Raw genomic sequence first — 24,570 nt, 5'->3', positions numbered from 1 at the left:
AGAATAGAGAGGCCAGGCCAGCTCAGGACACCCGCCACACACCGTTACCAGGGGGTCTGAGTCTGCGTCCTCCACCATCACCAAGACCATGGTCTACTTTGTCCCTATGTGAGTAGAAACTGTATATGGAATAATGTGATAAAATGCCTATCTTAGGCCCAGGTTTCATCATGTGGTGACAGAGAGTACTATGGTCTTATTTCATTAACATAACATGACTAATATTTATGTACAATACTGTCTTTGATGTGAAAAGCCAACGAGGGCTATTGTGATTTAACCTCATCAAATCCTTTTGTACAACTCATGTATTATGCTTGAAGTGTCCTGTATGTAACCAATGCATTATTCCACTCGGCCCACGCTGCAATTAAATGAATATTGGACCATAGCTACCGGTTGTCTGGCTGTATACAACTTATTCTCTACTGGCTAAATTTGGGAGCTCAGATGAGGACCATGTTTTCTATCACACTGTGATCTTTCCCTTCCTCTAGTTAACAACCTCACTACTGTGCTGTAATTAATGGATATTCATGTTGTGAATATACAACAGTTAGTGCCGTTTTTAAGACCCGTTCTGATTTGTTCACATGATGAGCATGCAGAAAAAGAACCGGGAAGGTGGAAATTTACAGTACAGAGTGAGGGCTGTCTGGAGGATGAGAGAGACATGGGGTGAATAGGGATATTGATGGTCGTGTATAGCCACAGTAGGGCCCAGGGTGGATATGTGTATTGTTTGCTTACAGGACTGGTGGTGATGTTAGATTAGGATGTCCAAAACTGAACCTGCTTATTTTAAGTTGTATTACAGTGAATGCGAGCAGCGTGTTTGTGCAATGTCGTTGTGAGCAGGAGGAAGAAACTTGCGAATTTTTTTGATTATATAAGAGCGGCAGCCGACGAAGAGTTATTAGTAATGTTTGAGGGGACCGGCGTAGGAGCAGTAGAACGGAGATTAGTCACAGATAGCGGGAAGTGGGACTGTGCGTGACGTAGTGGTTCATAAGAAGGGTAAAGAAACGTAGTCAGATCTTAAAGAGTAGAATAAAAGTTCCGTGGTGAAGTACGGGGGTAGCCTGGTTCCGCGAAGAGAAAAAGAGAACAGAGGACGAAGTGTAGGGTACTGAGAAAACCGTGGTAGTACAGGGGTAGCCGGGTTCCACGAAGAGAAAAGAGAATAGAGAGTTTAAAGAGAAAAACCGGGGTAGTACGGGGGTAGCCCGGTTCCACGAAGAGAACAGAGAACGGAGTGTAGAGTAGAATAAGAGAACCGGGGTAGTACGGGGGTAGCCCGGTTCCACGAAGAGAACAGAGAATGTAGTGTAGTGTATGTTCAGTGATCAATTTTTAGATGAGAAGTCGGCTTACACAAGAATCCAGGGTTAATAGCGTTGCGCCATGTAATCGATGTCTCGGTTTGTTTGTATTTGTGTATTTGTGTAAATTGTATGTGATCAGTAGCAAGCTTGACGAAGGTTGCTACGTTGTGACGTGAATCGGATCAATACTAATCTGGAGCGAATCGTATTGGGAGGTTGAGGCTAACTAGTTTAGCTTGGCGGAGAAGATGCGGTATTCTAGAGATGTTAGAGCGCCGTTGTGAAGACATTTGCGAAACGCTGTGAGAGAAATTGTTGTTAGAAGGCGAGTCGATGCGTTCGTTGCAGTGATTGGGGTCGTTTTAGTGGTTGTATATGATGCGATAGAAATTGTGTACAAGAGTAACGTGAATGACAGAAGTCGCAGGATGATGACGTCATGGTTAGTCATGGTGAATGAAAGAAGTCGCATGAGGATGACGTCATGGTGTTGAATGGAGAGTGTGTAGCGTTCACGGCGCGTGCGACCAGGCGGAGAGACGGGTAGGAGAAATGATTAATGTTGATCTGTGTAACGGCGTTGGTATATGAGAATGTTTTTAAATTCTTTTACAATAGTTTGTTCTTTTAAAGTGGGTATTTAGACATGTGTAAGTTGTTTATTGTTAGGTTGGTACTGGGCGGAGTGAATGGATGTACGGATCTTGAACGTGGCATAACTTGGGGCTTCCGGGATCGCATGGAACCTCGCGTGGAGCTGGCTAGGCTATTAGCTTGCATGCGGCGGTTTTGTGAGTTTGCGGGCGACATATGGGATGATTAGAGTATGAGAAATGGTGTTTTGGGAGTAGTATTGGACGCGGTAGGATGTCGTGCCATTTTTATGAATGTCGTGGCAGATTTTAGTTGTCGTTGCAACGTTATGGTGACGCTACTGCGCATGCGCGATACAACGTGGATCAATGCATTCGTAATTCGTAATTCGCTCAGGGGACAGGAATAACGGGTGAGAGGATGTTCTATATTATGTATTATGGTTATATTTGTATATTGTGCATTGTATTTGTGTACGCGGGGTAGAGATGGGTGACTTATCAGTGGTTGGTTTAAGGGAGGAAGTTGAGGATAGGTTGTGGACGTTGTCGGAGTGTAGTAGGTTGTGTTGTTGTCTTTGATACATAGGGGTATATTTTTAACCAGGGGGGAATGAGAGTAATAGATTAAAAATAATACAGTGGAAAACATGGAATTGTTCACCCGTTTTAAATACATCATAACTTTTATTGCATACATAATACACAGATAAACGGTAGTTTGGGAGAAATAATTGAAATGGGAAAAATGTTCTAGCAGTAAAATGCAGTAGGATCGGTTTGTCACGTGTGTATGGTAGGAGGAAGAAGGAGAACTAACCACTAAAATGTTTTTATGAAATGAGTGATGCTTACATGTACATGTATGATGAGTTGATGGACGTTGCCGGTAATAGGTTAAAATTTCACAAAACTAACCTTATCAGTGGCTATTTATTGAGAAGGGAAATACTGTGTGCACTGCACAAAACAAGTGTGTACATGTGTGATGTTGTAGATTATGGGAGATAGTCGTTAGGGGAGGAAATCAATTTGGGGTTTATACTGCAAAACATTGCAGTGAGTCTATATTAAGGGAATGATTTCGTTTGCCTGTGACCAAGTTAGACACACAATTTAACTACTCTGGGTAAATGTATCATTTAAAAGTGGGAACAAAATATATACATTAAGTCTGTGGGGGAAGCAAGGTTGTTTTACACAAGGGTGTGCCCTTACCGAGGGGGGTAGATAGGTTGTAATTTTATTACTTAGATGATGTTGTGTTAAAAAAGTAATTGTTTTAATCTGTGTGACATGTACAATTGTGAGCTTAGAATAATGATGTTGTGTTTGACTGGAGTTTAGAATATAGCTTGATAAAATGAAAATGCTTGTATAGGATATACATTGATGTTAAGTTGAAATGCTGTTAGAATGTTATATCTATATTGATAGCTGTTTTGATGTAAGATTGTGTTTTAGCAGTTATTATAAATGATTTGTGTGTGTAATGACTAACCTTTTGTTGAATTTCAGGGGGGTCATGGGGTAAAGAGATTTATTTTAGATCACGGGAACTCATAAAGGGTGACCCAGGCTATCTTTACTAAGCAGTAAACGGCCCGAGGGGGGCCAAGCAGGGAGTGAGACTGGACGCAACAGGAGAGAGGTCACAGAGGTGAAGATAGGAGTGTGCAGTTGTACAGCTGCAAACAGGGAGACGGAATGGAGCTAGGTAGTTAGGAACAGGAGAGAGGTCACAGAGGTGAAGATGCAGAAGACAGTTGTAAAGTGATGACAGTTATTTTTACGACGGGGGAGAGGTTGAGACAGGAAGCGGCTAATTTAAGAAGAGGGTAGGAGACTGTTGAATAGGAGCCAAATCAGATGAGGTTATTTACATTTGATTAGGGCGGCCTGTTTGATTGAAGGAATAACCTGGAGATAACCGGTTCTAGCAGGCTGGGGTGTCCAGGTTGAAGAAGAGGTTCTGCTAGACCTTTTTGAGTGCAGGGATAGAGACGAGATGGTATTAGCCTGATAATGAGTGTAGCCTGATGTGAGGAGTAGGAGAAACAGTGAGGACTGTATGGTGAGAAAGAGTGTACTGGATTAGCCAAAGGTTGAGAGCAGAAAAGTTAAGAGGGAGAAGCAAACTAACCTTTGTTTGTCAAGAATGTGAAATGATTAACGAGAGTGGTGGAAGTATATGTTTATAGCATGAAGGATGAGGTTGAAATGATCTGTGTGGCTGAGAATGAGAGAGAATGTTGGTTATTTTGTGTGATTGAGAGATTATTGAGTATGTATAAAAGGGATTTTGGTGCAGGAGTGAAGGAGTGAGCGATGTCATTTTTTTAATTTCAGTTCATGTCATTTAAATGAGAGTATGAGAGTTTGTTTTGGTTTAGGTAACAGCCTGTGCTCAGGATGTGTGGATGATGTTGAATTGTGAGGGTTGATTGGCTTGGGATTTTATTTCTTTTCTAAGAACTCTGATGTTCAGGATTGAATGGGTTGTGACAATGAGGAATTGGATGAAAGTGTTTATTTTATGTCATATTAATTTAAATTTGATTTTTGTATGTATGAGTAAGCGTGAATGTACATTTTTAAATTTATTTTCTAAGTGTTTTGGTCTGTAGTTGTGTGGACTGAAAGGTGTTTGAATAGGAACCAGTAGGGGTGATTGTGCTGACTTAAGAGGTGTCGAGTCTCAGGGACAGGATGCTGTTCCAATTGAGGGTGTGTGTGAGAATTGATGATGAAGGTAGATGGATGGTTTTGGAAGACCTGTTTGTTATTTTATTTCATTGATTTGCTGTTTTAGGTATGAATGGTGATTTTTTATGTAAAAATTGCAAGGCATGTGGTTGATAGTCTCACATGTAGAAATTGCAAGGCATGTGGTCGGAGGATGTGTTATGTTTGAATATTGGGTTAATTGTTTGATTTTTTTCTCTTTTTCTTCCCAAATGTTTTTTGTTAATGATCTGGGGAGAGGACTGCCGGGAGAGGAGATGCATTGGATCAAATCAATGACAGTTAAGTAGTGCCACCACGGTTTGCATATGGAATTGATGGCTTCCCTTATTGAGTTGACATATTGTGTAAAAAGATTTGCTCTGTGCTTGTGTCTTCAACAGCTCAGAAAAGGGAGGGGAAAGGCAGAGCAACGCTGGGAGAGACATGAATACATTTCATTAGAAGCGGTGACGTAGGATTTCATTTTTCCCTGTTACTCTGCAGTCCAAAGTTGGTGAGAGAATTCTTGTACACAGAGACCCCTGCCTGTACGAACCCCATGCGGGTGGGGCCAGGTTGTAAAAACTGAACAGATGTGGTTTGGAGGAACTTCCATGCTATAATCATCTGACGACGGGTTGTCATGAGGTAATCAATGGCTGGACCTGGGATGACCTGGCCTGGGGGGGGCGGGGCCAGTCTGAAGACTGGGCTGACAGTGTGTAAACAAGGTTCTCTGGGGAGTTGTGGTTGGACTGCGGGGACAGGGACGAGAGGTACTGATGGGCTTTGTCTTGTGCACATTGATTTGGTAAAATGCGCAGGCAAAGGGCGGATAAATTACACAACGCAGGGTCAGATATAGATGTATTCACATAAGTGAGGATATGGCCAGGGTGAGGAGAATGGGTAAGAGAAAATTTTCGTTGAAATTCGGCTTTCCTCTGCCAAAACTGAGCTGAGGGAACAAGAAGTGACAGGTTTATGACCGTTGTGTGTCATAAAAGGGGGGAGGATAGGTGGGAAGCAATTAATTAAATGTGCAGACGTGATTGTACTATCTTAAAGAAAAAATTAGCAGAAAGAAGAGATTATTTCAGAGAATGAATGTAAAATGAAAATATTGTGATACTAATGGATCTTGTCTCCCCTCAGATCATGTAAACGGATACTGTAATTTAAAAAAAATTGTGATTGATTAGACTTTAAATGTATAAATGTTTAGATTAAATTGTTTTAATTGTTTTTAGCATATTCAACGTGCCCAGAAGAACGAGACCTGATGAGACAGTGGTAAACACTGTTTCATTTAAGGCAGGATAAGTTAAAAAGGGATCTGGATGAATGGGTCACCAGGACTCCCGGGAGGGGCCATAGTCAGGGGAAATGCGGGAACTAAGAAAAGAAGAAGACAAGAAGGCAAAAATTGAAGATGGACCAAAGAAGAATGGAAAAAATTGAGAAGAAAAATTGAGAAAGATTTAAATTTTTATGATTTTTGTTATTATGTTAAATTGGATGGCTAGTATGTATAGAAATTAAGTCAAGATAATTGTAATATGACATTAGTAAAATGTCAAAGGGAGGAGCTGTGGTAACCTTGACTTCATAATTTCATGATTTCATAATCAAAAATGTTAGATTAACCCAGAAAACTGAAAGTATCTGTAGTGATGGTAAATAGTTCATCACACAGAGACTCTCAGAGTGATGGAACAAGCAGCCATTCCAAACCCCCCCAGGAAACCGAACACCTAGACATGTGACAGTTGAGCACAGCAAGAATGGACCAAACAGCGGAAATGCCTCTGTAAGAATGTGGTTGCAATAATAGATTACAAAGTGCCAGTTTGGTAGATGGGGTTTTTTGGGATGGCTCTGGTGAATTGAATAGTATTAACCTAAGACGCACTGACTATATTGGGTTAATATTATATCAACACAAACACTATTAAGGCAGAAGTCACCAGACCTCATCAGTTGAACACCACCAGGCGACACCTCTCATGACGACATTGTTTACTCAGTCACACACCACAGAAAAACGGTGACTACAGCAGTAAAGACAGTTGTCTAACCAAGATTAGAGGTCACAGGAAACATAATTGCATTATATTAGTTTAGAAATGAAAAACAATGTTGGAATAATAAAACAAGAGTATAGTAACCTATTAGAAAAGTAACTTACAGAAGAACCAAATAGAAGGAATGTTAACATGAGTGATTCATTCAAAGGAGGCCACAGTCCAACCCCCCCTCTGGCCAAAAAGGAGGGGGCTACCCATGGCTGTTACAGACACATACGACCAGGAGACACCAAATGAGGACTGCCTGTGTTTAGATACTGGTGATTGGTGGAACTAGGTTAAGAAAAGTGAGGTCATGAAATCTATAAGTATGGAACAGTAAGAATAGAGAGGCCAGGCCAGCTCAGGACACCCGCCACACACCGTTACACAGGGGGTCTGAGTCTGCGTCCTCCATCACCCACCACCGACCATGGTTTCTACTTTGTCCCTATGTGAGTAAACTGTATATGGAATAATGTGATAAGATGCCTATCTTAGGCCCAGGTTTATCATGTGGTGACAGAGAAAACTATGGTCTTATTTCATTAACATAACATGACTAAAATGTATGTACAATACTGTCTTTTGATGTAAAAAGCCAACGAGGGCTATTATGATTTACCTGCATCAAATCCTTTTGTACCAATCATGTATTGTGTTTGAAGTGTCCTGTATGTAACCAATGCATTATTCCACTCGGCCCACGCTGCAATTAAATGAATATTTGGACCATAGCTTTTGGTTGTCTGGCTGTACACACTTATTCTCTACTGGCTAAATTTGGGAGCTCAGATGAGGACCATGTTTTCTATCACACTGTGATCTTTCCCTTCCTCTAGTTAACAACCTCACTACTGTGCTGTAATTAATGGATATTCATGTTGTGAATATACAACACCTCCCAGATATTCATATTGCCAACTTCAAACATAGGAGACTGTTCAATCTGTTGACATTTGCTGCTAGGAAAAACATTATGTTATTCTGGATCAAGGATGAGGTCCCATCAAAGAGATCATGGCACAACATTATTATGGACTGTATTCCTTGTGAATACATCACATGTATGCTGCACTCCAAGTTTGACACTTTTTATGAAATATGGGACCCATATCTATCTCATATTGGACCTGCGCTATCCGCCACTGTACTCGGCGGGTTTCCCCATTACTCTTAGCCTCCCTAGAGATCACTAATGTCTTGTATGTAGGTGCTTTGTGTCGTTGCAGAAGGTATCATGATGTATTTAAAAGTACATGCCTGTTCGCGCGGGCGCGCGCACACACACACACACACACACACACACACACACACACACACACACACACACACACACACACACACACACACACACACACACACACACACACACACACACACACACACACACACACACACACACACACACACACACACACACACACACACACACACACACACACACACACACACACACACACACACAAAACATGCACACATAAAACACACATGCATACTAAACGCACACATATAAAACACACATATACAAAACAAACGTACACACTCCACACATACAGTCTGTATCAGTACACTGGGTGCTATCATTGGCCAGGAGCCGACTCCCTAACCGCCACTTTTGCTGTATATACATCGTACAACATGTGAATATTTGAGCCATGTCTTTGTTGTTTGTCTTTTGTCATGTCTGATAATGTATTTTTATAGTTTATATTATGTCTTTATTATTCTTACTGTCATTTCTGTTGTTATTATTGTTAGTGCTATTGTTGTTAGTGTCTCTATTATTACCGTAAGTCTACTGTATTGTGATGTCTTGTTCTATGTATGTAATTTTTTTTTTTATAAAAATAAAAAAAAACATACCTGTTCATACTTCGCTGATTCATACTCTTTGCACATAACTGCCCAATTGCACAGCCCTGCTAATTATCCCTTCCCACTGTATTGTTATTTCATTCTAATTAGTGTATATACTTGACCACATCTTGCCCAGTTGTACAGCCCTGACCTATTCCTATTTAATCTTTTACTTATAATTGTACTATATTCTATTGTGCTATATTTAATTTAGTTTATATCCCATTTAATTTGATTCAACCTCTTTATTTACAGTTGTACAGCCCTGGCCTATATTTTATTTCATAATTATATTCTATTCTATTGCGCTTAACTTAGTTCATATTTAATTTTATTTGACTCCACCTCTTTATTGCATTATCTGTCTGTTAGTTAATGTCTGTCTGCTAATGTCGCACCAAAAACGACCAAAACAAATTCCTCCACAACTTGGCAATAAAGACCTTTCTGATTCTGATTCTTTAATTCTAGTGGTTCAAAACCATCTCCTGCCACCCTGACACTTGATTATCAACTGCTACCAGATGGTCCCGCTGGTCCCATGACTTTGTTTACGTTCACCACTATGATGCTGCTACACCCCTCCTTGTTTCTTGCCTCTAGCTGTGGAAGAGTAATGATGGGATCACATCTAGGACGCTTCTACGAACACACCTGTATCTTTAAAAAATAAATGTTTTTGACAGTTTGCTCATGGCGGGCGTTCGTCTCCTCTTAACTCATTGGGTGCCATTCATGAGAAAAGTCGGGTTAACTCGCCATGCGCTGGGCGCCAATCACGAGAAAAGTCGGGTTTTAATTGTTATTTCTTTTATTCGCTATATCCATTCATTTTTCATCCATCCAGCCTGATGTTATCATTGGGAATGGGTCTGAGCTCGCAAAAGGCCAATACAGCCGCCTAACGCCTTCTGGCCGGTATTGCACATCATTGGAATCCCTCCCCCTTGGGCTGTATGCTGATCTAAGAAGTCCGGTCCAGGTTTTCCTTCTCGGGCATGCAGTATCGTTATAACACATGGACTGGGGAGACTGGGAGCAGCATGGATTATGCGTTTTGGTGGAGAAACGTTGGATCAATAAACGCGATCAATATTTGGAATGGCGATCAGGAATTGGATTAATCTTTTTGCATTACATCAGATGTGAGGTAAGGGCTCTATGTTACCAATCTTGGGTTAATCCGATGTTTCTTTCGTAACGATCACGCATGTGTGTGTGCGCGTGCGGTTGGCGCTGACCAAGGCACGGAGAAGCGACTTTTCAGCCCCCGGTTCTGTTCGTGCATGAGGACACATATAATACCGATAATCTAGGCGTTTAGCAGGCTGTGACGTACAGGTGTAGAGACAGAGGTGTTTAGCAGGCTGTGACGTACAGGTGTAGAGACAGAGGTGTTTAGCAGGCTGTGATGTACAGGTGTAGAGACAGAGGTGTTTAGCAGGCTGTGACGTACAGGTGTAGAGACGGAGGTGTTTATCAGGCTGTGACGTACAGGCGTAGAGACAGAGGTGTTTAGCAGACAGTGACGTACAGGTGTTTAGCAGGCTGTGATGTACAGGCGTAGAGACACAGGTGTTTAGCAGACAGTGACGTACAGGCGTAGAGACAGAGGTGTTTATCAGACAGTGACATACAGGCGTAGAGACAGAGGTGTTTATCAGACAGTGACGTACAGGCGTAGAGACAGAGGTGTTTATCAGACAGTGACGTACAGGCGTAGAGACAGAGGTGTTTAGCAGGCTGTGACGTACTGGTGTAGAGACTAGGGATGGCACGATACCACTCTTTCATGTTCGATACCGATATCACAGCCTTGAGTATCTGCCGATACTCCATCTGCCGTGTTTAACCTATAGCCATCTATAAAACATCATGCTAAAACTGTGAAACAAATGTCCTACTCCCCTAAAGGAAGAAATACATAGCATACATGAATCAGTTGTGCAATAGTGCTGCTGCTTTTTAGTTTGTTAAAATATTTTAGTTAATATGTTGCAATGTAGACCATAACATAAATAATAACTTGGTTGACAAAAATAATAGCATCGAGTAGGAAATGTACAGTGGCACACAGTATGATAAACATGGCATCTTAGCCTCTTCACACATTGGTTGCCAGCCGGATATGGCGATTTATCGCTTCGATGCCACCACGTTAATGAATGCAGCTCACCGTATCCATGTGACCTCTTCATATGATGCTTCATGTTGCTCTTCTGCGTGAAGCGGATGCTGCACACATCACACTTGAAGGGCTTCTTTCCAGTGTGTTTGACCAGGTGGACGTGCAGAGCGCTCTTCTGATTGAAGGCCTTGTCACACTGTTGGCACTTGAATGGCCGCTCCCCTGGAACAAGACGACGTGGACACACAGGAAAGAAGGAAGGAAGGTCTTTATTTATCAAGTACATTTACACATACCGGGAATGTATGCTCTGCATTTAACCCCTCCTAACTATTTGGGAGCAGTGGGCAGCTGCAGTGACCAACTCCAGTTCTAATACCAGTGCCTTGGTCAAGGACAATCAAGTTTCAAGTTTCTTTAATAGTTGTCATACAGAAGTACAGAATACTTTTATACAAAATGCGTCTTACTGTTGCGCTCCAGAGACTGTGCAAGACAAGATAAGTATGAAATAAAATAACATAGTAAAATTAGAAGTAAAAAAAATGAGGTCAGTGTTCAGTTTAGACATATGTACAATGTTCGATGCAGAATAGACGTAGTTACCATACAATATACAATACTGTGCAGTGTACTAATATACAATACTATATAGTGCAAGGCAGAAATGGAGAAATGGGACGAGGTGCAATTTAGGTACAATTCACAGTAGGTGTACGAGTTGTAGTGCAAATCCTTTATCAATAAATATAAAGTGTAAGTGTGTTTGTGTGATCTAAAGTGTGGAGAGTGGGTGCTGCAGTGTGTTGTTTGTTTGAGTGAGTGTGTGCGTGTGGGTGTGTGTGCTGTGTGCATTTGATGGTTGTTGCATAGTGATTATTGTTCGTTTAGCAGCCTGATGGCCTGGGGATAGAAGCTTCTTCTGAGTCTTTCTGTGCTCGCCTTAAGACTCCGGTATCGCTTGCCTGACCGCAGCAGTTCAAAGAGGCAGTTGTTCGGGTGGCTCGAGTCCTTAATAATTCTCTTAGCCTTCCCCTTGCACCGCTTGTTGTAAATGTTCTGGAGGGTGGGAAGCCCCCCTCCAATTGTGCGTTCGGCTGAACGTGTCACTCTTTGTAGTCTGCTACGGTCTTGTGCAGTGCTATTCCCAAACCAGGAGGTGATGTTGCCGGTCAGGATGGTCTCTATTGTACATGAGTAGAAGTTCCTAAGGTTCCTAAGTTCCTAAGTTCCAATGGTAGGAGTACTGTATGTACAGTGGTATGCATGTCTTTCAGTGTAGCAGCAGTATGTACCTACAGTAGCATGCATGCTTGTCTACTCACGTTTTGGACAGCCTATGTATTTGCAGTTGTTAAGTGAATCCAAATCACCCAAATCACTATGAGTGAACACAAGACTAACTCACCATCTTTAGGTAACTTTAGGTAATAAAGTACTCAACCTCTACTGTCTTTAACTATACTATGAATGAACACAACACTCTAACTCACCATCTTTAGATAATAAAGTACACAACCTCTACTGTCTTTAACTATGAATGGACACAGCACTATAACTTACCATCTTTAGATAAAAACAAGAGTTATATGGTACTTCTTCTGATGCACTGTTTTGTTATTGCAGCTAGATGCCCAACCTGCTTGGATATTCAGTCAAGTACATTCAGTTAACGTTGGTATCAGACGTTAGCTAGTGCATCATTAGCATCATCAGCTAACAACTCGTTTCTGTTGATGAAAATCCGATAGAGGATGAAGATAGTCATCTCCAGTCCAACCTAACATTGGCTAGCAACAGACACATTAGCTTGCGAAGCAAATTGGTTAACTTCAGCCTTTATTGCTATAAACCCAGAGCTGGTAATAATTAGGGACGGGCATATATTTTTTAAATAGTTGTAAAAGATTTTTTTTAAATCTAACTGTTGTTTTGTCTTAAAAATACATATTTTCACTAGTTTTTTTACCAGCACCTACACTGTGTAGTTTATTGAGAGGGGACCCTATTAACTGTTACACCACTGAAAAACATGCTGGGTACAGCTCGCTAGCCTGGTAGCATAACTGTCTGTTAACAGCTGGGAGAAGAGAAAAGAAAGATGAATAAAGAGAGGACGGAGATGTTACATTGTAAGTGTTGTACGTTTGCTTTTGTTCTTGGAAATAATGTTAGCATGGTCCGACATACAGTATGCAATGACAGCAGCCAGCTAGCTCGCTTGGTTGAGTATCTCACGTTCGCTATTAAGTCAAAACAAAATCATAGGTTAATGTGGAAGCTCCGACATGTCAAGCATCAAAGATGTAATTTTCTAAATGAATGCTTTCTTCGCAATCATTGATTAGTAGTCGAATAGTTCCCAGTGACCATTGTGGAAGTTCCCTTAAGTTCAAAGCATTTTGTTCACCCCCACGCCCTGTATCCTCCTTGTTCTCTCCCCTTACCTGGTCATCCCTCCCCCTTTAACCAGCAAGTCGAGGGTGCTTGACCCATTCTCCTTGCCAGAGAAAGTCCTCTACTGAACTCCTAACCTAAATTGTATTTCATTAGCCATGTTTTTGTAACAACCATGAAGATTTGACCACACGCATGGTTAACCTGTCCAATTCCAGCACAATATCGAATTTTGTTATGCCAATCCCTAATATCAATGCCGTTTTACAGAGTTAATCTACACTGTGAGTTAATGAGGTGAACAGTCCCATCATCATGGAGGGAAAAGAGGAGAGTTTGACAGCGATCGTTGAGCCATTAACTTACCGCCAACCATGTATATATATATGTGTTTGCTCGCCATGCGTTGAACGCCAATCACGCATATATACGTTATTATATCGTTTGATATTTTTTCCGATCGAATATCACCAGATGGCAGTATCGTCTACCATTTGAACTCTGATAGGAAGGCAGAATTATTGTCATTGAATGCATCAAGGCTCGAGACTGGCTCTGTGTGGGAGGAGCTCTCCCAAAGCAATCGCAAAAGCAGATCCGCTCGCCTCAAAACCTAGTGTCCAGTAAACAATGTGTAATTACATATAAACTTGTAATCACGATCGCCGATGGGATCATTGGAATTATTCTTTTTGGATTAGCTTCTGGCTAAGGTAAGAACCCCCTATGTCTGTTTTACCGAACGTGGAACATGTTTATGTAACGATCGCAGTGGCTTGCTGTACCGGTCATAAACTAGGCTTTTTCTAACAATCGGATTTTCGGGGTAAGACTGCCCCCGCCCCCCCCCCCCCCCCTTGATGGTTTTGTGAAGGTACATATGTACATGTTATATATCTTTGATTTGGGAGTATTTGTGGGTTCAACCAGAACGATTCAGGCTTATTGCACATAAAGCGTCCTATCTCGCGATCTATGGAAAAAGACTGGATTCTTTCGGAAATGGGCGAAGTTCAGCGTGTAATAAACTACAAACTACAGTGTGTAGAAACGAACGCCTTTTTACATGTTGGACTACAAATTAGCCATACCATTTTCCCCATAGCTATAATATAGATTATAGAATATACAAATAGCTCCGCAAAGATCATGAATTATCACAAAAACAGTAACGAAAAGCCGGCCTACCGACCGCAAGATGCGCGGCCACTGTGGCAGAGAATGAGTTAAGCAGCAGTCTAATATTTTACCATGCTTAGCTGTACATAGTGAAAGTAGCCTATAAATAGCGACAACATCTCTCTCTCTGCCTCTCCAAGTAAAAAAAAAACACTTTTTATTTTTCTACAGCAAACATTCCGTTACTTAATAAAACAATGCTCCCAAAAGCCAACATTACCAAGACTCTCAACAACTTTCCACTCTCCACTCTCCTCTCTCTCTATACGCAGTGAGGTCACGCTCTCACGGTCTTGTTTGACAGGGGGGGGGACGGGGGGGGGGCCATAAAACGAACCCAAACTAACTGTCCACAGTCACACAGGCGTCTTTCTCCCAGCCCTAGGGAACACTAAACCAGAGTGGTTTCCTCCTGGCATTGGGATGTTTTTAACTTGTTAATGTTGTGTTAAATCACTACTTTTCACACCCACACCAGTCTCTTCTTTTTTTCCTCCCACTTTCGCTTCCTCTTCACCACACTGCGTCCTTCACCAAGCCTGATCCTGCCCACTGGATTCTCCCTTCTTTCTTTCCTGGTGTCCATCTTTCTTTCTTTCTCGTCACCTCTTCCTGTCTACCTCTCTGTCTCTCTTTCTGTCTCTCTGTCTACCTATCCGTATCTATCTGTCTCTCTGTCTGTCTACCTATCTGTCTCTCTTTCTGTCTCTCTGTCTACCTATCTGTCTCTCTTTCTGTCTCTCTGTCTACCTATCTGTCTCTCTTTCTGTCTCTATGTCTACCAATCTGTCTCTCTTTCTGTCTCTCTGTCTACCTATCTGTCTCTTTTTCTGTCTCTCTGTCTACCTATCTGTCTCTCTTTCTGTCTCTCTGTCTACCTATCTGTCTCTCTGTGTCTATCTGCCTATACGTGTAAATTTTTATTGATTGTACTATATGGACTCTTGAAACACTACCCTTTGAGCTGAAACAGATAGAAATAAAACGATAAAACTCCAAGCACCTTGTCTAGTGGCCGGCCGTAAAAGCCAGGGAGGGAGACAGCACTTTATAAACACCAGAATGAAACACTTCCAACTAATAAACACCAGAACGAAACCCTTCAGTTTCATTTAAGGTTTTTAACTTGTGTACATTCCCAGAAGCCGACGCAAGTTCTTTCTAATCTGTGAAGCAGATCCTAACCCTTTACTAATAGGGGTGTGCAGAGACATCATTATCTGTATCTGTTCAACCAACAACATGATCTGTATCTGTATTCGGATAGAAGACCGGAAGTGGATGTGGTTTATTTATGAATTTTTGAAAAATGATTGTACAATAATCAATTTAACAAATTAACATTAGCTTAGCCTCTTAACAGGTGGGGTACCGGCGTCGGGCCGACGTGCCCGTGCGCGGAACTCATGCAAGTCACAGCACTTTGCGAGCATCTAGCAGCTCGGGGCTGCATTTCTCTCAGAACATATATTATACCGTTTGAAAGATATATTATATGGTTTATAGCCGTTCGAAGGCCACCTCACTCAACCAAATCCGTGCCTCGGTTCTCGAGTTACATGACGATATGTCAGGCGAGCGTCTTTTTACGCGCTGCGTGTCAGATGACCACCCCGGACTCCAGACGCTCCAGAACTGCCAATCATCCGCTGATGGCAAAAATTATTGATCAGCTTTGTAGCCAACGAGTGTACGCTTTCAACGATATCCCACGGGGGGGGGGGGGGGGGGGGGGGGGTGCCGAGTATAGGAACTAGGTTGGCTAGTGAATCAGGGAAGTGAATCAGACTTCAGAATGAACAGCGGTGGATGAGGAAATGGATTTTGGAAAGCTTTTCTTTTTGTCACAGCACTTTGCAAGCGTCTGACGGCTTGGGGCTGCATTTCTCACCGAATATATTATACCGTTCGAACGATCGATTTATTGCTGTTCGAACGCCACCTCACTCGACCAAATCCGTGTCTCGGTTTACAAGACGAAATATCCAGCGGGCGTAATTTGACAAGCCGTTTGGACGAGTGATCACGTCCGGTTGTAAACAGTCCTGAACTGACCAGTCACCACTGATGGCAAAAATGATTGACCACCGTTGTAGCCAAGGAGCATCTGCTCTGAAAGCGATCCCAGACGAGCACTGATTGCAAGTAGAAGGGGGGGGGCAGAAGAAGACCAACAAGTTCTTTGTTTTGACTCATGTGTCTGAATGAATAACAGCCCGACGGCCATTTTGGAAAATCACGCTGAATTATTGCGGTACACGCATTACAAAAACCTTTGTAAAACACACATTTTCCGTGGGATTTTTATAAACTTTGGACCTGTATGACTGTATGACTATAAGACGTCAGGCTACGGGACCGTTATGTTTTCCAGCTCCTACCTCTCAGTTGGAACCCAAAGGCATCTGGCAACAAGTCAACCCAAAAGTAAGGAGCAAATATTTTATTTCAGTGTGTTCAAACCTCTTTTTCTCTATTACATTAGCACTCAAAGTGATTTATCTTTATTGTGTAAGAAACTTCAGAATGTTACCTTTCAAAAGAAACCAGACTCATGCATGTGCTAAAGTATGAAGTATAATAAATCGCAAATTACTTTGGGTATGCAATCGACAGGCGTTTTATGCTAAATGTGTGCGCCTGTTAAGATGTTAAAGGAAGTGTTTTCTAACCTAATATTCATTGGCAATGTAATTGTTGTGCCTTCAAAGCATCGAATAGATTTAATATTGGCATATAAATAATATAATATATATATAAATATATATTTCTACCTCCTCATATTGTACTTTTAAACTGTACTGTGCTTTCTCTCTCTCTTTATTTAAATGTTTACCTAAACTAAGTTTCATGATGTATTTTATGGCTGAAATTGAATCCCCCCCCCACCTTTAACTGTGGGACATTGAAGAATCAGAAAAAAAGGTTTCTAACAGTAAATGTTTTGCCTGTTTTATTACATTTTCTAAAAATCTCTTTTTACTAATATGTAGGCTGACCATAATGTGCGCTAAAAAGCAAATGTCTCATCTACAAATGTAAATTGGCTCATGTTCAAGATTTTGTTTCTAAAGTCTATTATGTTAAAAAATTATAGAATGATGATAGAATGATAAATTGCCTAAATATGAAATTTGTGGGCTGTTTTGCATAAACAGTTTTAAATGAACTAAAATACTTAACAATGCAGAGCCTGTTGTAAGAACCACAGTAGTGTGTTGACGCTGAGACGCCACCTAGCTACTGAACTTCCTAAACATACACTGTTAACACTTTGAGTGCCAACGATGATATTTCTCATTAGTTCATGCCAACCGTTCAGTGCTAGTTCAAATCTAGTTTTTTTTTTTATTATCGATTTCCATTCATATTTCATCAATCTAGCCTCACGTTACCACTGGAACTCTCTCTGAGCTCCATTGGGAAAATACCGCCCCTATCGTCTCTCCGGATGGTACTGCACCCCTTTGGATTGGATTGAATGAAACGCATGGAGAAAAAAAATGTCTGCTTCCACATTTTACTTGTCAGACAAGTAACCCGAGACGATCGAAGTCATTGCCGACCACCAGAACAGCGTATAATGTGTGTTTCCAGTACCCAGCGTTGGATCAATAAACGCAATCGATATTTGGAATGGCGATCAGGAATTGGAATAATCTTTTTGGAGAACATCTGATCTGAGGTAAGGAATCTATTTTACCAGTCTTGGGATAATCAGAGCTTTTTTCACAGATATATCAACGTGTGCCCTATGTGTGTGTGTGTTGTGTGTGTGTGTGTGCTGATCAGGAAATGGATAATCGATTTTTCAGCCCGCTTCTATAGCATGCATAAGTACACGATAATCGATAATCTAGCGTTTATTTGAAAACGATTCATAAATAGGCAGAAAAATGACAACATTTTTTGTGTATTCCAGTGTATTCCAGTAAAGGGCGTTTATCACAGAATCTTTATTTTCTTCTGGAACTTTCATAAAACAAGCGTTTTTCAAAATGGTATAAAACGGAAATGAGCCGATTAAAAAACAATCCGTTTCGACAAGTTGACTGCAAACAAGTCATTGATAAGCGACGGCCATATTAGACACATAATTTAAGATATAGTTTATCATTGAAGTGGGCGTTGGCACGCAACGGGGTTCCGGGGCACCGCATGGCTGGCACTGAAAGTGTTAAGAGCGATGTCCACCTCCATGTAGGTTATTTATCTGCCCTGGTTCTGGGGGTTTGAGCATTATAGTTCCACATGACCGCTTTGCTATCTCCTCCACCCGAGAGCGAAGGCTCAAGGCAAGTCGGCCAATCACTGAAATTCCTTTTCTTATCTCAGCATTCTGTGCTGCTCTTACCTGTGTATGTGTGTGCGTGTGTGTGTGTGTGTGTGTGTGTGTGTGTGTGTGTGTGTGTGTGTGTGTCACTATTAGGTGTGTGTGTTACCTGTGTGTGTGCGGTTGTGTCTCTCCAGCTGGCTGCGCTTGGCGAAGGCCTTGACACAGGAGGAGCAGCTGAAGACACGGGGCTTCTGGGAGCTCAGCGAGGGGCCGGGCTGGTGGACTCTCTCATGCTCCTAGAGAGAGAGAGAAGAGAGAGAGAGAGAGAGAGAGAGAGAGAGAGAGAGAGAGAGAGAGAGAGAGAGAGAGAGAGAGAGAGAGAGAGAGAGAGAGAGAGAGAGAGAGAGGGGGGGGGGGGGGAGAGAGGGGGAGAGATAGAGATGGAGAGAGAGAAAGAGAGAGAGAGAGAGGGAAGGGAGGGAGAGAGAAAAGAGAGAAAGGTTCAGAACACATGGATAGATGGACACAGACAAACTCACTTTCGCACACACATGCACACACACACACACAGCAATGTGGATTGCATCAAAAAGCCCAACATGGCTCGCTGTACAGATTCTACCTATAACGCTCTTTGGTATTTTATCTCAGTGTTTATTAATGGGAGAGAGGAAGATCCACACTATCTGGCAGGGGCTGGGTGGATGTGGCCGTCAGTCTCTGGGTGGATGGAGGAAGCAGAGGAAGCCGACTCGTTTTAAAAAGTGAAATAGGCAGAGATTGAAAAGCGTCGTGATACAGTTACAAATGGACAACACACCCACACTATTCCCCCGTTGTTCTTTCATATGTCCCCACTGACCAACCCCCCCTCTTCTCTCCCTCCATCCCATCCATCCTCACACAAAATGTAATCTATAGGGGACAGGGAATTTCTTTTGGACAGTTACTCAGACAGATACTAATACTACTGACAATTTATCAAAAGATCACAACATTTTTATTGCCTGAATGAATCTTCCTCCACATTATAGTCTGCCAGTGTGTTTTCTCGTGGGTGTGCATGTGTATGTGTGTGTGTGTGTGTCACAAAGAATTTGTGTTTTACACATCTTTATGTAATGGTATGTTTAGGCGTTTTTTCCAAAAATTTATGAGAACACTACCTCAGTCCCCTCTCCCCCTCCCCCACTAATCTCTTGTCACATACACCACCCCCACCCGTTCTCACCCCCTTCTCACACAACAACAGATCAACAACAGATTAGATCACAGATCTAATTAGATAGATTAATTTGCACTCCGATGAGATAGGCCACAATCATTCTTGTACAGTACGCGTTTACCGCTTCTCGGTCTCAGAAAACCAACTCAAGTAAGATGTCATTCTTTTCAGAATTTCATTGGCTACACAAACGGTCAATCATTTTCAGGGTCAGTGGTGATTTGTCCGGTCATTGAGAGGCGAAACCAGAGGTGGTAACTTTTTCTAAACTGACGCTCGTTGGCTGTTTGGTCTTATAACCCGAGATTGGAAGCATATAATAGGTCAAGTAGTGTGTCAATCAAATGGCGGCCATAAATAAATAAACAAATAAAAAAGGCAGAAACGTTAATGTATACTATTACTTTTATGTGTTACTGTTTAACAATTTAACAGTATCTTAACCCTTTAATCGCCAAAGGACGGCGTAACACGTCATTCCCCGCCATGCGTAATCTGCCAATGACGCCCGTAACACGTCATTGAGATCAATATTTCAAAAATCTGTGATGGCAATCATATTTCACCCGCCGGAGTCTTGAGATCCCCTGTTGATCTCCTCCTCTCAACTCTCCAACGGTTCAAGAGCGCCATCTGGGTGGCGGATCGCCCAAACAGCAAACCGGAAACGGAAACTGGTGCTCATCCATATTCGGTCCGGCCACTCGCCATCGCTCGCGGGACTCGAGCTCGACACAATGGATAGCGATCCGTTGCCAATAACTCGATAAACAACATGATTTGGACGTAATATACTATTATACAACCTGGAAATGGATCGCATATTTCAACATCCCATAATAGCAATCTTTTTGCTCCATGCTCATCGCCCAACGGCCCGAGGAGACTGGGGTAAGTTTCAGCGTTTATTATTACCATGTTCGATACAAACTGCTCTGATGATCATATCACCCACACTACATGAATCATCTAACGTTGGCCACGGAATTATAAACGACCCCCCCCCCCCCCCATCCGGTCAACATCAGATGATAAGTAGTAACTTCTAGAAGCACGTACATTTGAAATTTTTTATCTGGCGCCGATCGCTATCAAACTGTATACAATCATCAATATAATGCATTTAGGGCTATAAATCACGTTCTGGAGAATGCTGCAGAAAACGATAAAAACATATTTATACTTTAGACCGTATTTTAGTATGAATATGTGAATGAAAAGTAGAACGTTGCTACATCCTAAACGATAGATAATTGACGTTGAATGGGCCATAGTAATGTCAATTTAGCAATACAATTTAAAAAGTTATAGCCCTGCAAAGAAGGGGAACTTCTCCATAGACAAATAGAGCTGGCAGAGGATGGTTATAAGGATGTACATAAGCGTGGCAGAGAAAGGGTTAAGTTAACTATATTCACTTATAGTTATATACTATAATATAGTATAACACACACTGTTAAGTTGTTATCTATAACACATCTTATAATATTAAAAGGTTAAAGGTAGGGATGGTCCGATATTATCGGGCCTACCGATATTATCGGCCGATATCGGCATTAAAATGTGATATCGTAAAATATCGGTATCGGTTTTCAAAAAGAAAAAAGAAAATATTATTATTTTAACATTTCTATAACCTTTATTTACCCAGGCAAGCAAGTAAGAACAAATTCTGATTTTATTTATTGTCAAAAGTATGCATAATGTTGTGTCAATTCCACAACAAGAGATATGTAATGTTAATTACCTGAAATTATTAAATTTTTTGGGGGGGGGAAACCCTGCATATATCGGTATCGGTTGATATCGGTATCGGAAATTAAGAGTTGGACAATATCGGTATAGGTAAAAAAGCCAATATCGAGCATCCCTAGTTAAAGGTGACATCATCTTTTGATATACTGTATACTTGTATTAATCTCCTTGGAGAAATATTGCTCTTTGTGATGTCACAGGTGGGACATTAAACAATGAATTAGCTTTAATAAATAAATGAGTTGTGCTTTCTGGAGCCAGGAACACTGCCTACCTAGGGAGTGTGTATGTGTGTGTATTTGTGTGTGTGTGTGTGTGTGTGTGTGTGTGTTGTGTGTGTGAGTGTGTATGTCTGTGTGTGCGTGCGTGTGTGTGTGCCCGCGCGCATGTGTTTGTGTGCGTGTGTGTGTATGTGTGTGTGTGTGTGTGTGTGTGTGTGTGTGTGTGTGTGTGTGTGTGTGTGTGAGTGTGTGAGTGTGTGAGTGTGTGATGATGATGATGATGATGATGATGGATTCAATTTGTACCGCGCTCTACATTCGTGAGAATCTCAGAGTGCTACAGGAGATAAAGACAAAAGTTAAATGAATAAAACAATTTAAAATGAATAAAACAATTAAAAAGACTAACAACCAGTGAAATGGAAGAACCTAAGAGTAAAATAAAATAAAAATAATAGTAAAATGAATAGAAGTAAAAAATAAAAGTAAAAGAAAATTCAGGCAAAAGCCTTGTTAAAAAGAAATGTTTTTAGGCCCCTTTTAAAAACCTCGACGGATTGTGGTGCTTGAGGTGGATGGGGAGAGCATTCCAAAGGAGCAGAAGGCGCAATCGCCCATGGAGTGCAGCTTAGTCCTGGGGGCTCTTGAGGAGGTAGGCTGTGCCGGAGCGGAGGGAACGTGAGGAGGACTGGGGGGTGAGGAGTTCCTTGAGATAGGCTAGGGGCACCACCGTGTACGCACTGGTGAGTGAGGAGGGACACCTTGTACTCAATTCTGTGTTCCACGGGGTGTGTGAGTGTGTGTGTGTGTGTGTGTGTGTGTGTGTGTGTGTGTGTGTGTGTGTGTGTGCATGCATGTGTGTGTGAGTGTGTGTGTGTGTGTGTGTGTGTGTGTGTGTGTGTGTGTGTGTGTGTGTGTGTGTGTGTGTGAGTGTGTGTGAGTGTGTGTGTGTGTGTGTGCGTGTGTGTGTGTGTGTGTGTGTGAGTGTGTCACTGTGTGAGAGTGTAGGGATAACAGAGACAGCGTTAGAGCTTTCTATTAGCACTGAATGAGCTTTAAAACGGTTCCAGATGGGATTCAAGCGGAGCGTTTTCAATCCCCTGATTGAAAGAAGGACGCTTCAGCAAACAGAACACAAGCAGGACGTCAAGCAGCAGCACCGGGCCAGAACCAGAACGTGCCGCGCTGCAGAAGGGCTCAGCCTGCTGCTCACACACACACACACACACACACACACACACACACACACACACACACACACACACACACACACACACACACACACACACACACACACACACACACACACACACACACACACACACACACACACACACACACACCACACACACACACACACACACACACACACACACACACACACACACACACACACACACACACACACACACACACACACACACACACACACACACACACACACACACACACACACACACACAGAACGTGCCGTGCTGCTGAAGGGGCTCAGCGGGCTGCTCGCTCTCATGTCAGATTCTTCAAATGATTCAAAGGCATCTGACTTCCTCTCCATCTGCTCACTCACTCATGTAGAGGGGCACACACACACACACACACACACACTCACACTCACGTTGGTATGTTCTGCACAATGTTTAGGTGTAGAACAGTGAGTGAGTGAGTGAGTGAGTCTAAAAAGTCTCTTCAGATGATAACCTGTGTCCATAAACAATGAAGAGGGCGTACTAAACCAGTGTAACAACCAGAGGGCTCCCCACCCTCCAGAACATTTACTACAAGCGTTGCAAGGGGAAGGCTAAGAGAATTATTAAGGACTCGAGCCACCCGAACAACTGCCTCTTTGAACTGCTGCCGTCAGGCAAGCGATACAGGAGTCTCAAGGCGAGCACAGAAAGACTCAGAAGTAGCTTCTATCCCCAGGCCATCAGGCTGCTAAACGAACAATGAATGAACACTACACAACAACAACCACCAAACACACATAGCACACACATCCACACGCACACACTCACTTTAAAACAAACACACTGTAGCACCCCACTACACACACTTTATAGCACACACCCACTTTAAACAAACACACTGTAGCACCCACGCCCCACACTTTATATTTATGGATGAAGGATTGCACTACAACTCGTACACCTTACTGTAAATTGTACCTAAAATTGTACCTCATCCCATTTCTGCTTTGCACTAGATAGTACTGTACATTAGTACACTGCATAGTATTGTGTATTGTATATTATATGGCAACTCAGAACATTGTACATATGTCTATACCGAACAACTGTGACCTCATTTTCTTCTTCTAAATTCATGCTATATTATGTTATTATGTTATTTGATACTATCTTGTCTAGCACAGTCTCTGGAGCGTAACAGTAAGAAGCATTTTGTATGAAAGTATTCTGTACTTCTGTATGACAACTATTAAAGAACTTGAACTTGAACTCTCTCTCTCTGTTATTCTCCAGGTGGAGGTTGATGTATCCAGAGAAGACTAAACCTCTCTCTCTCTCTCTCTCCCCCTCCCCCTCTCTCTCTCTCTCTCTCTCTCCTCTCTCTCTCTCTCTCTCTCTCTCTCTCTCTCTCTCTCTCTCTCTCTCTCTCTCTCTCTCTCATCTCTCTCTCTAGGCAGAGGTTGACTTGTACAGCGAAGACAAAGCACCATCACACTTGGTGTATATATACTGTATATACACATTAAAATTTTTTGTTCTGCTGCAAAATTCATTGTCAATACAAGATGGGAGCAGATGTAATCAAATGAACATAGATTAAAGTGATTCACAAATCTACTGTAAGTACAATT

General features: G+C 41.9%; 1 protein-coding gene across 1 annotated transcript in view; it reads right to left on the bottom strand.

Annotated features, from left to right (window-relative positions):
• The window catches only part of znf236 (zinc finger protein 236), a gene marked incomplete at its 5' end in the record, with an annotated part of 86,345 nt that overhangs the window by 10,765 nt on the left and 51,010 nt on the right, over nt 1-24,570 (bottom strand). Inside the window, 2 exons of the mRNA XM_084336582.1 lie at nt 10,748-10,921; nt 18,718-18,847. Of these exons, the coding sequence (XP_084192708.1) occupies nt 10,748-10,921; nt 18,718-18,847 (304 nt within the window). The remainder of the gene's footprint in view (nt 1-10,747; nt 10,922-18,717; nt 18,848-24,570) is intronic.

This window comes from Notolepis coatsorum (assembly GCF_963971535.1).
Source record: "Notolepis coatsorum genome assembly, chromosome: 19".
Classification (NCBI taxonomy): Eukaryota; Metazoa; Chordata; class Actinopteri; order Aulopiformes; family Paralepididae; genus Notolepis; species Notolepis coatsorum.
Note: the sequence above shows the minus strand (reverse complement) of the source record. Positions and strands in the feature narration are given on the sequence as shown.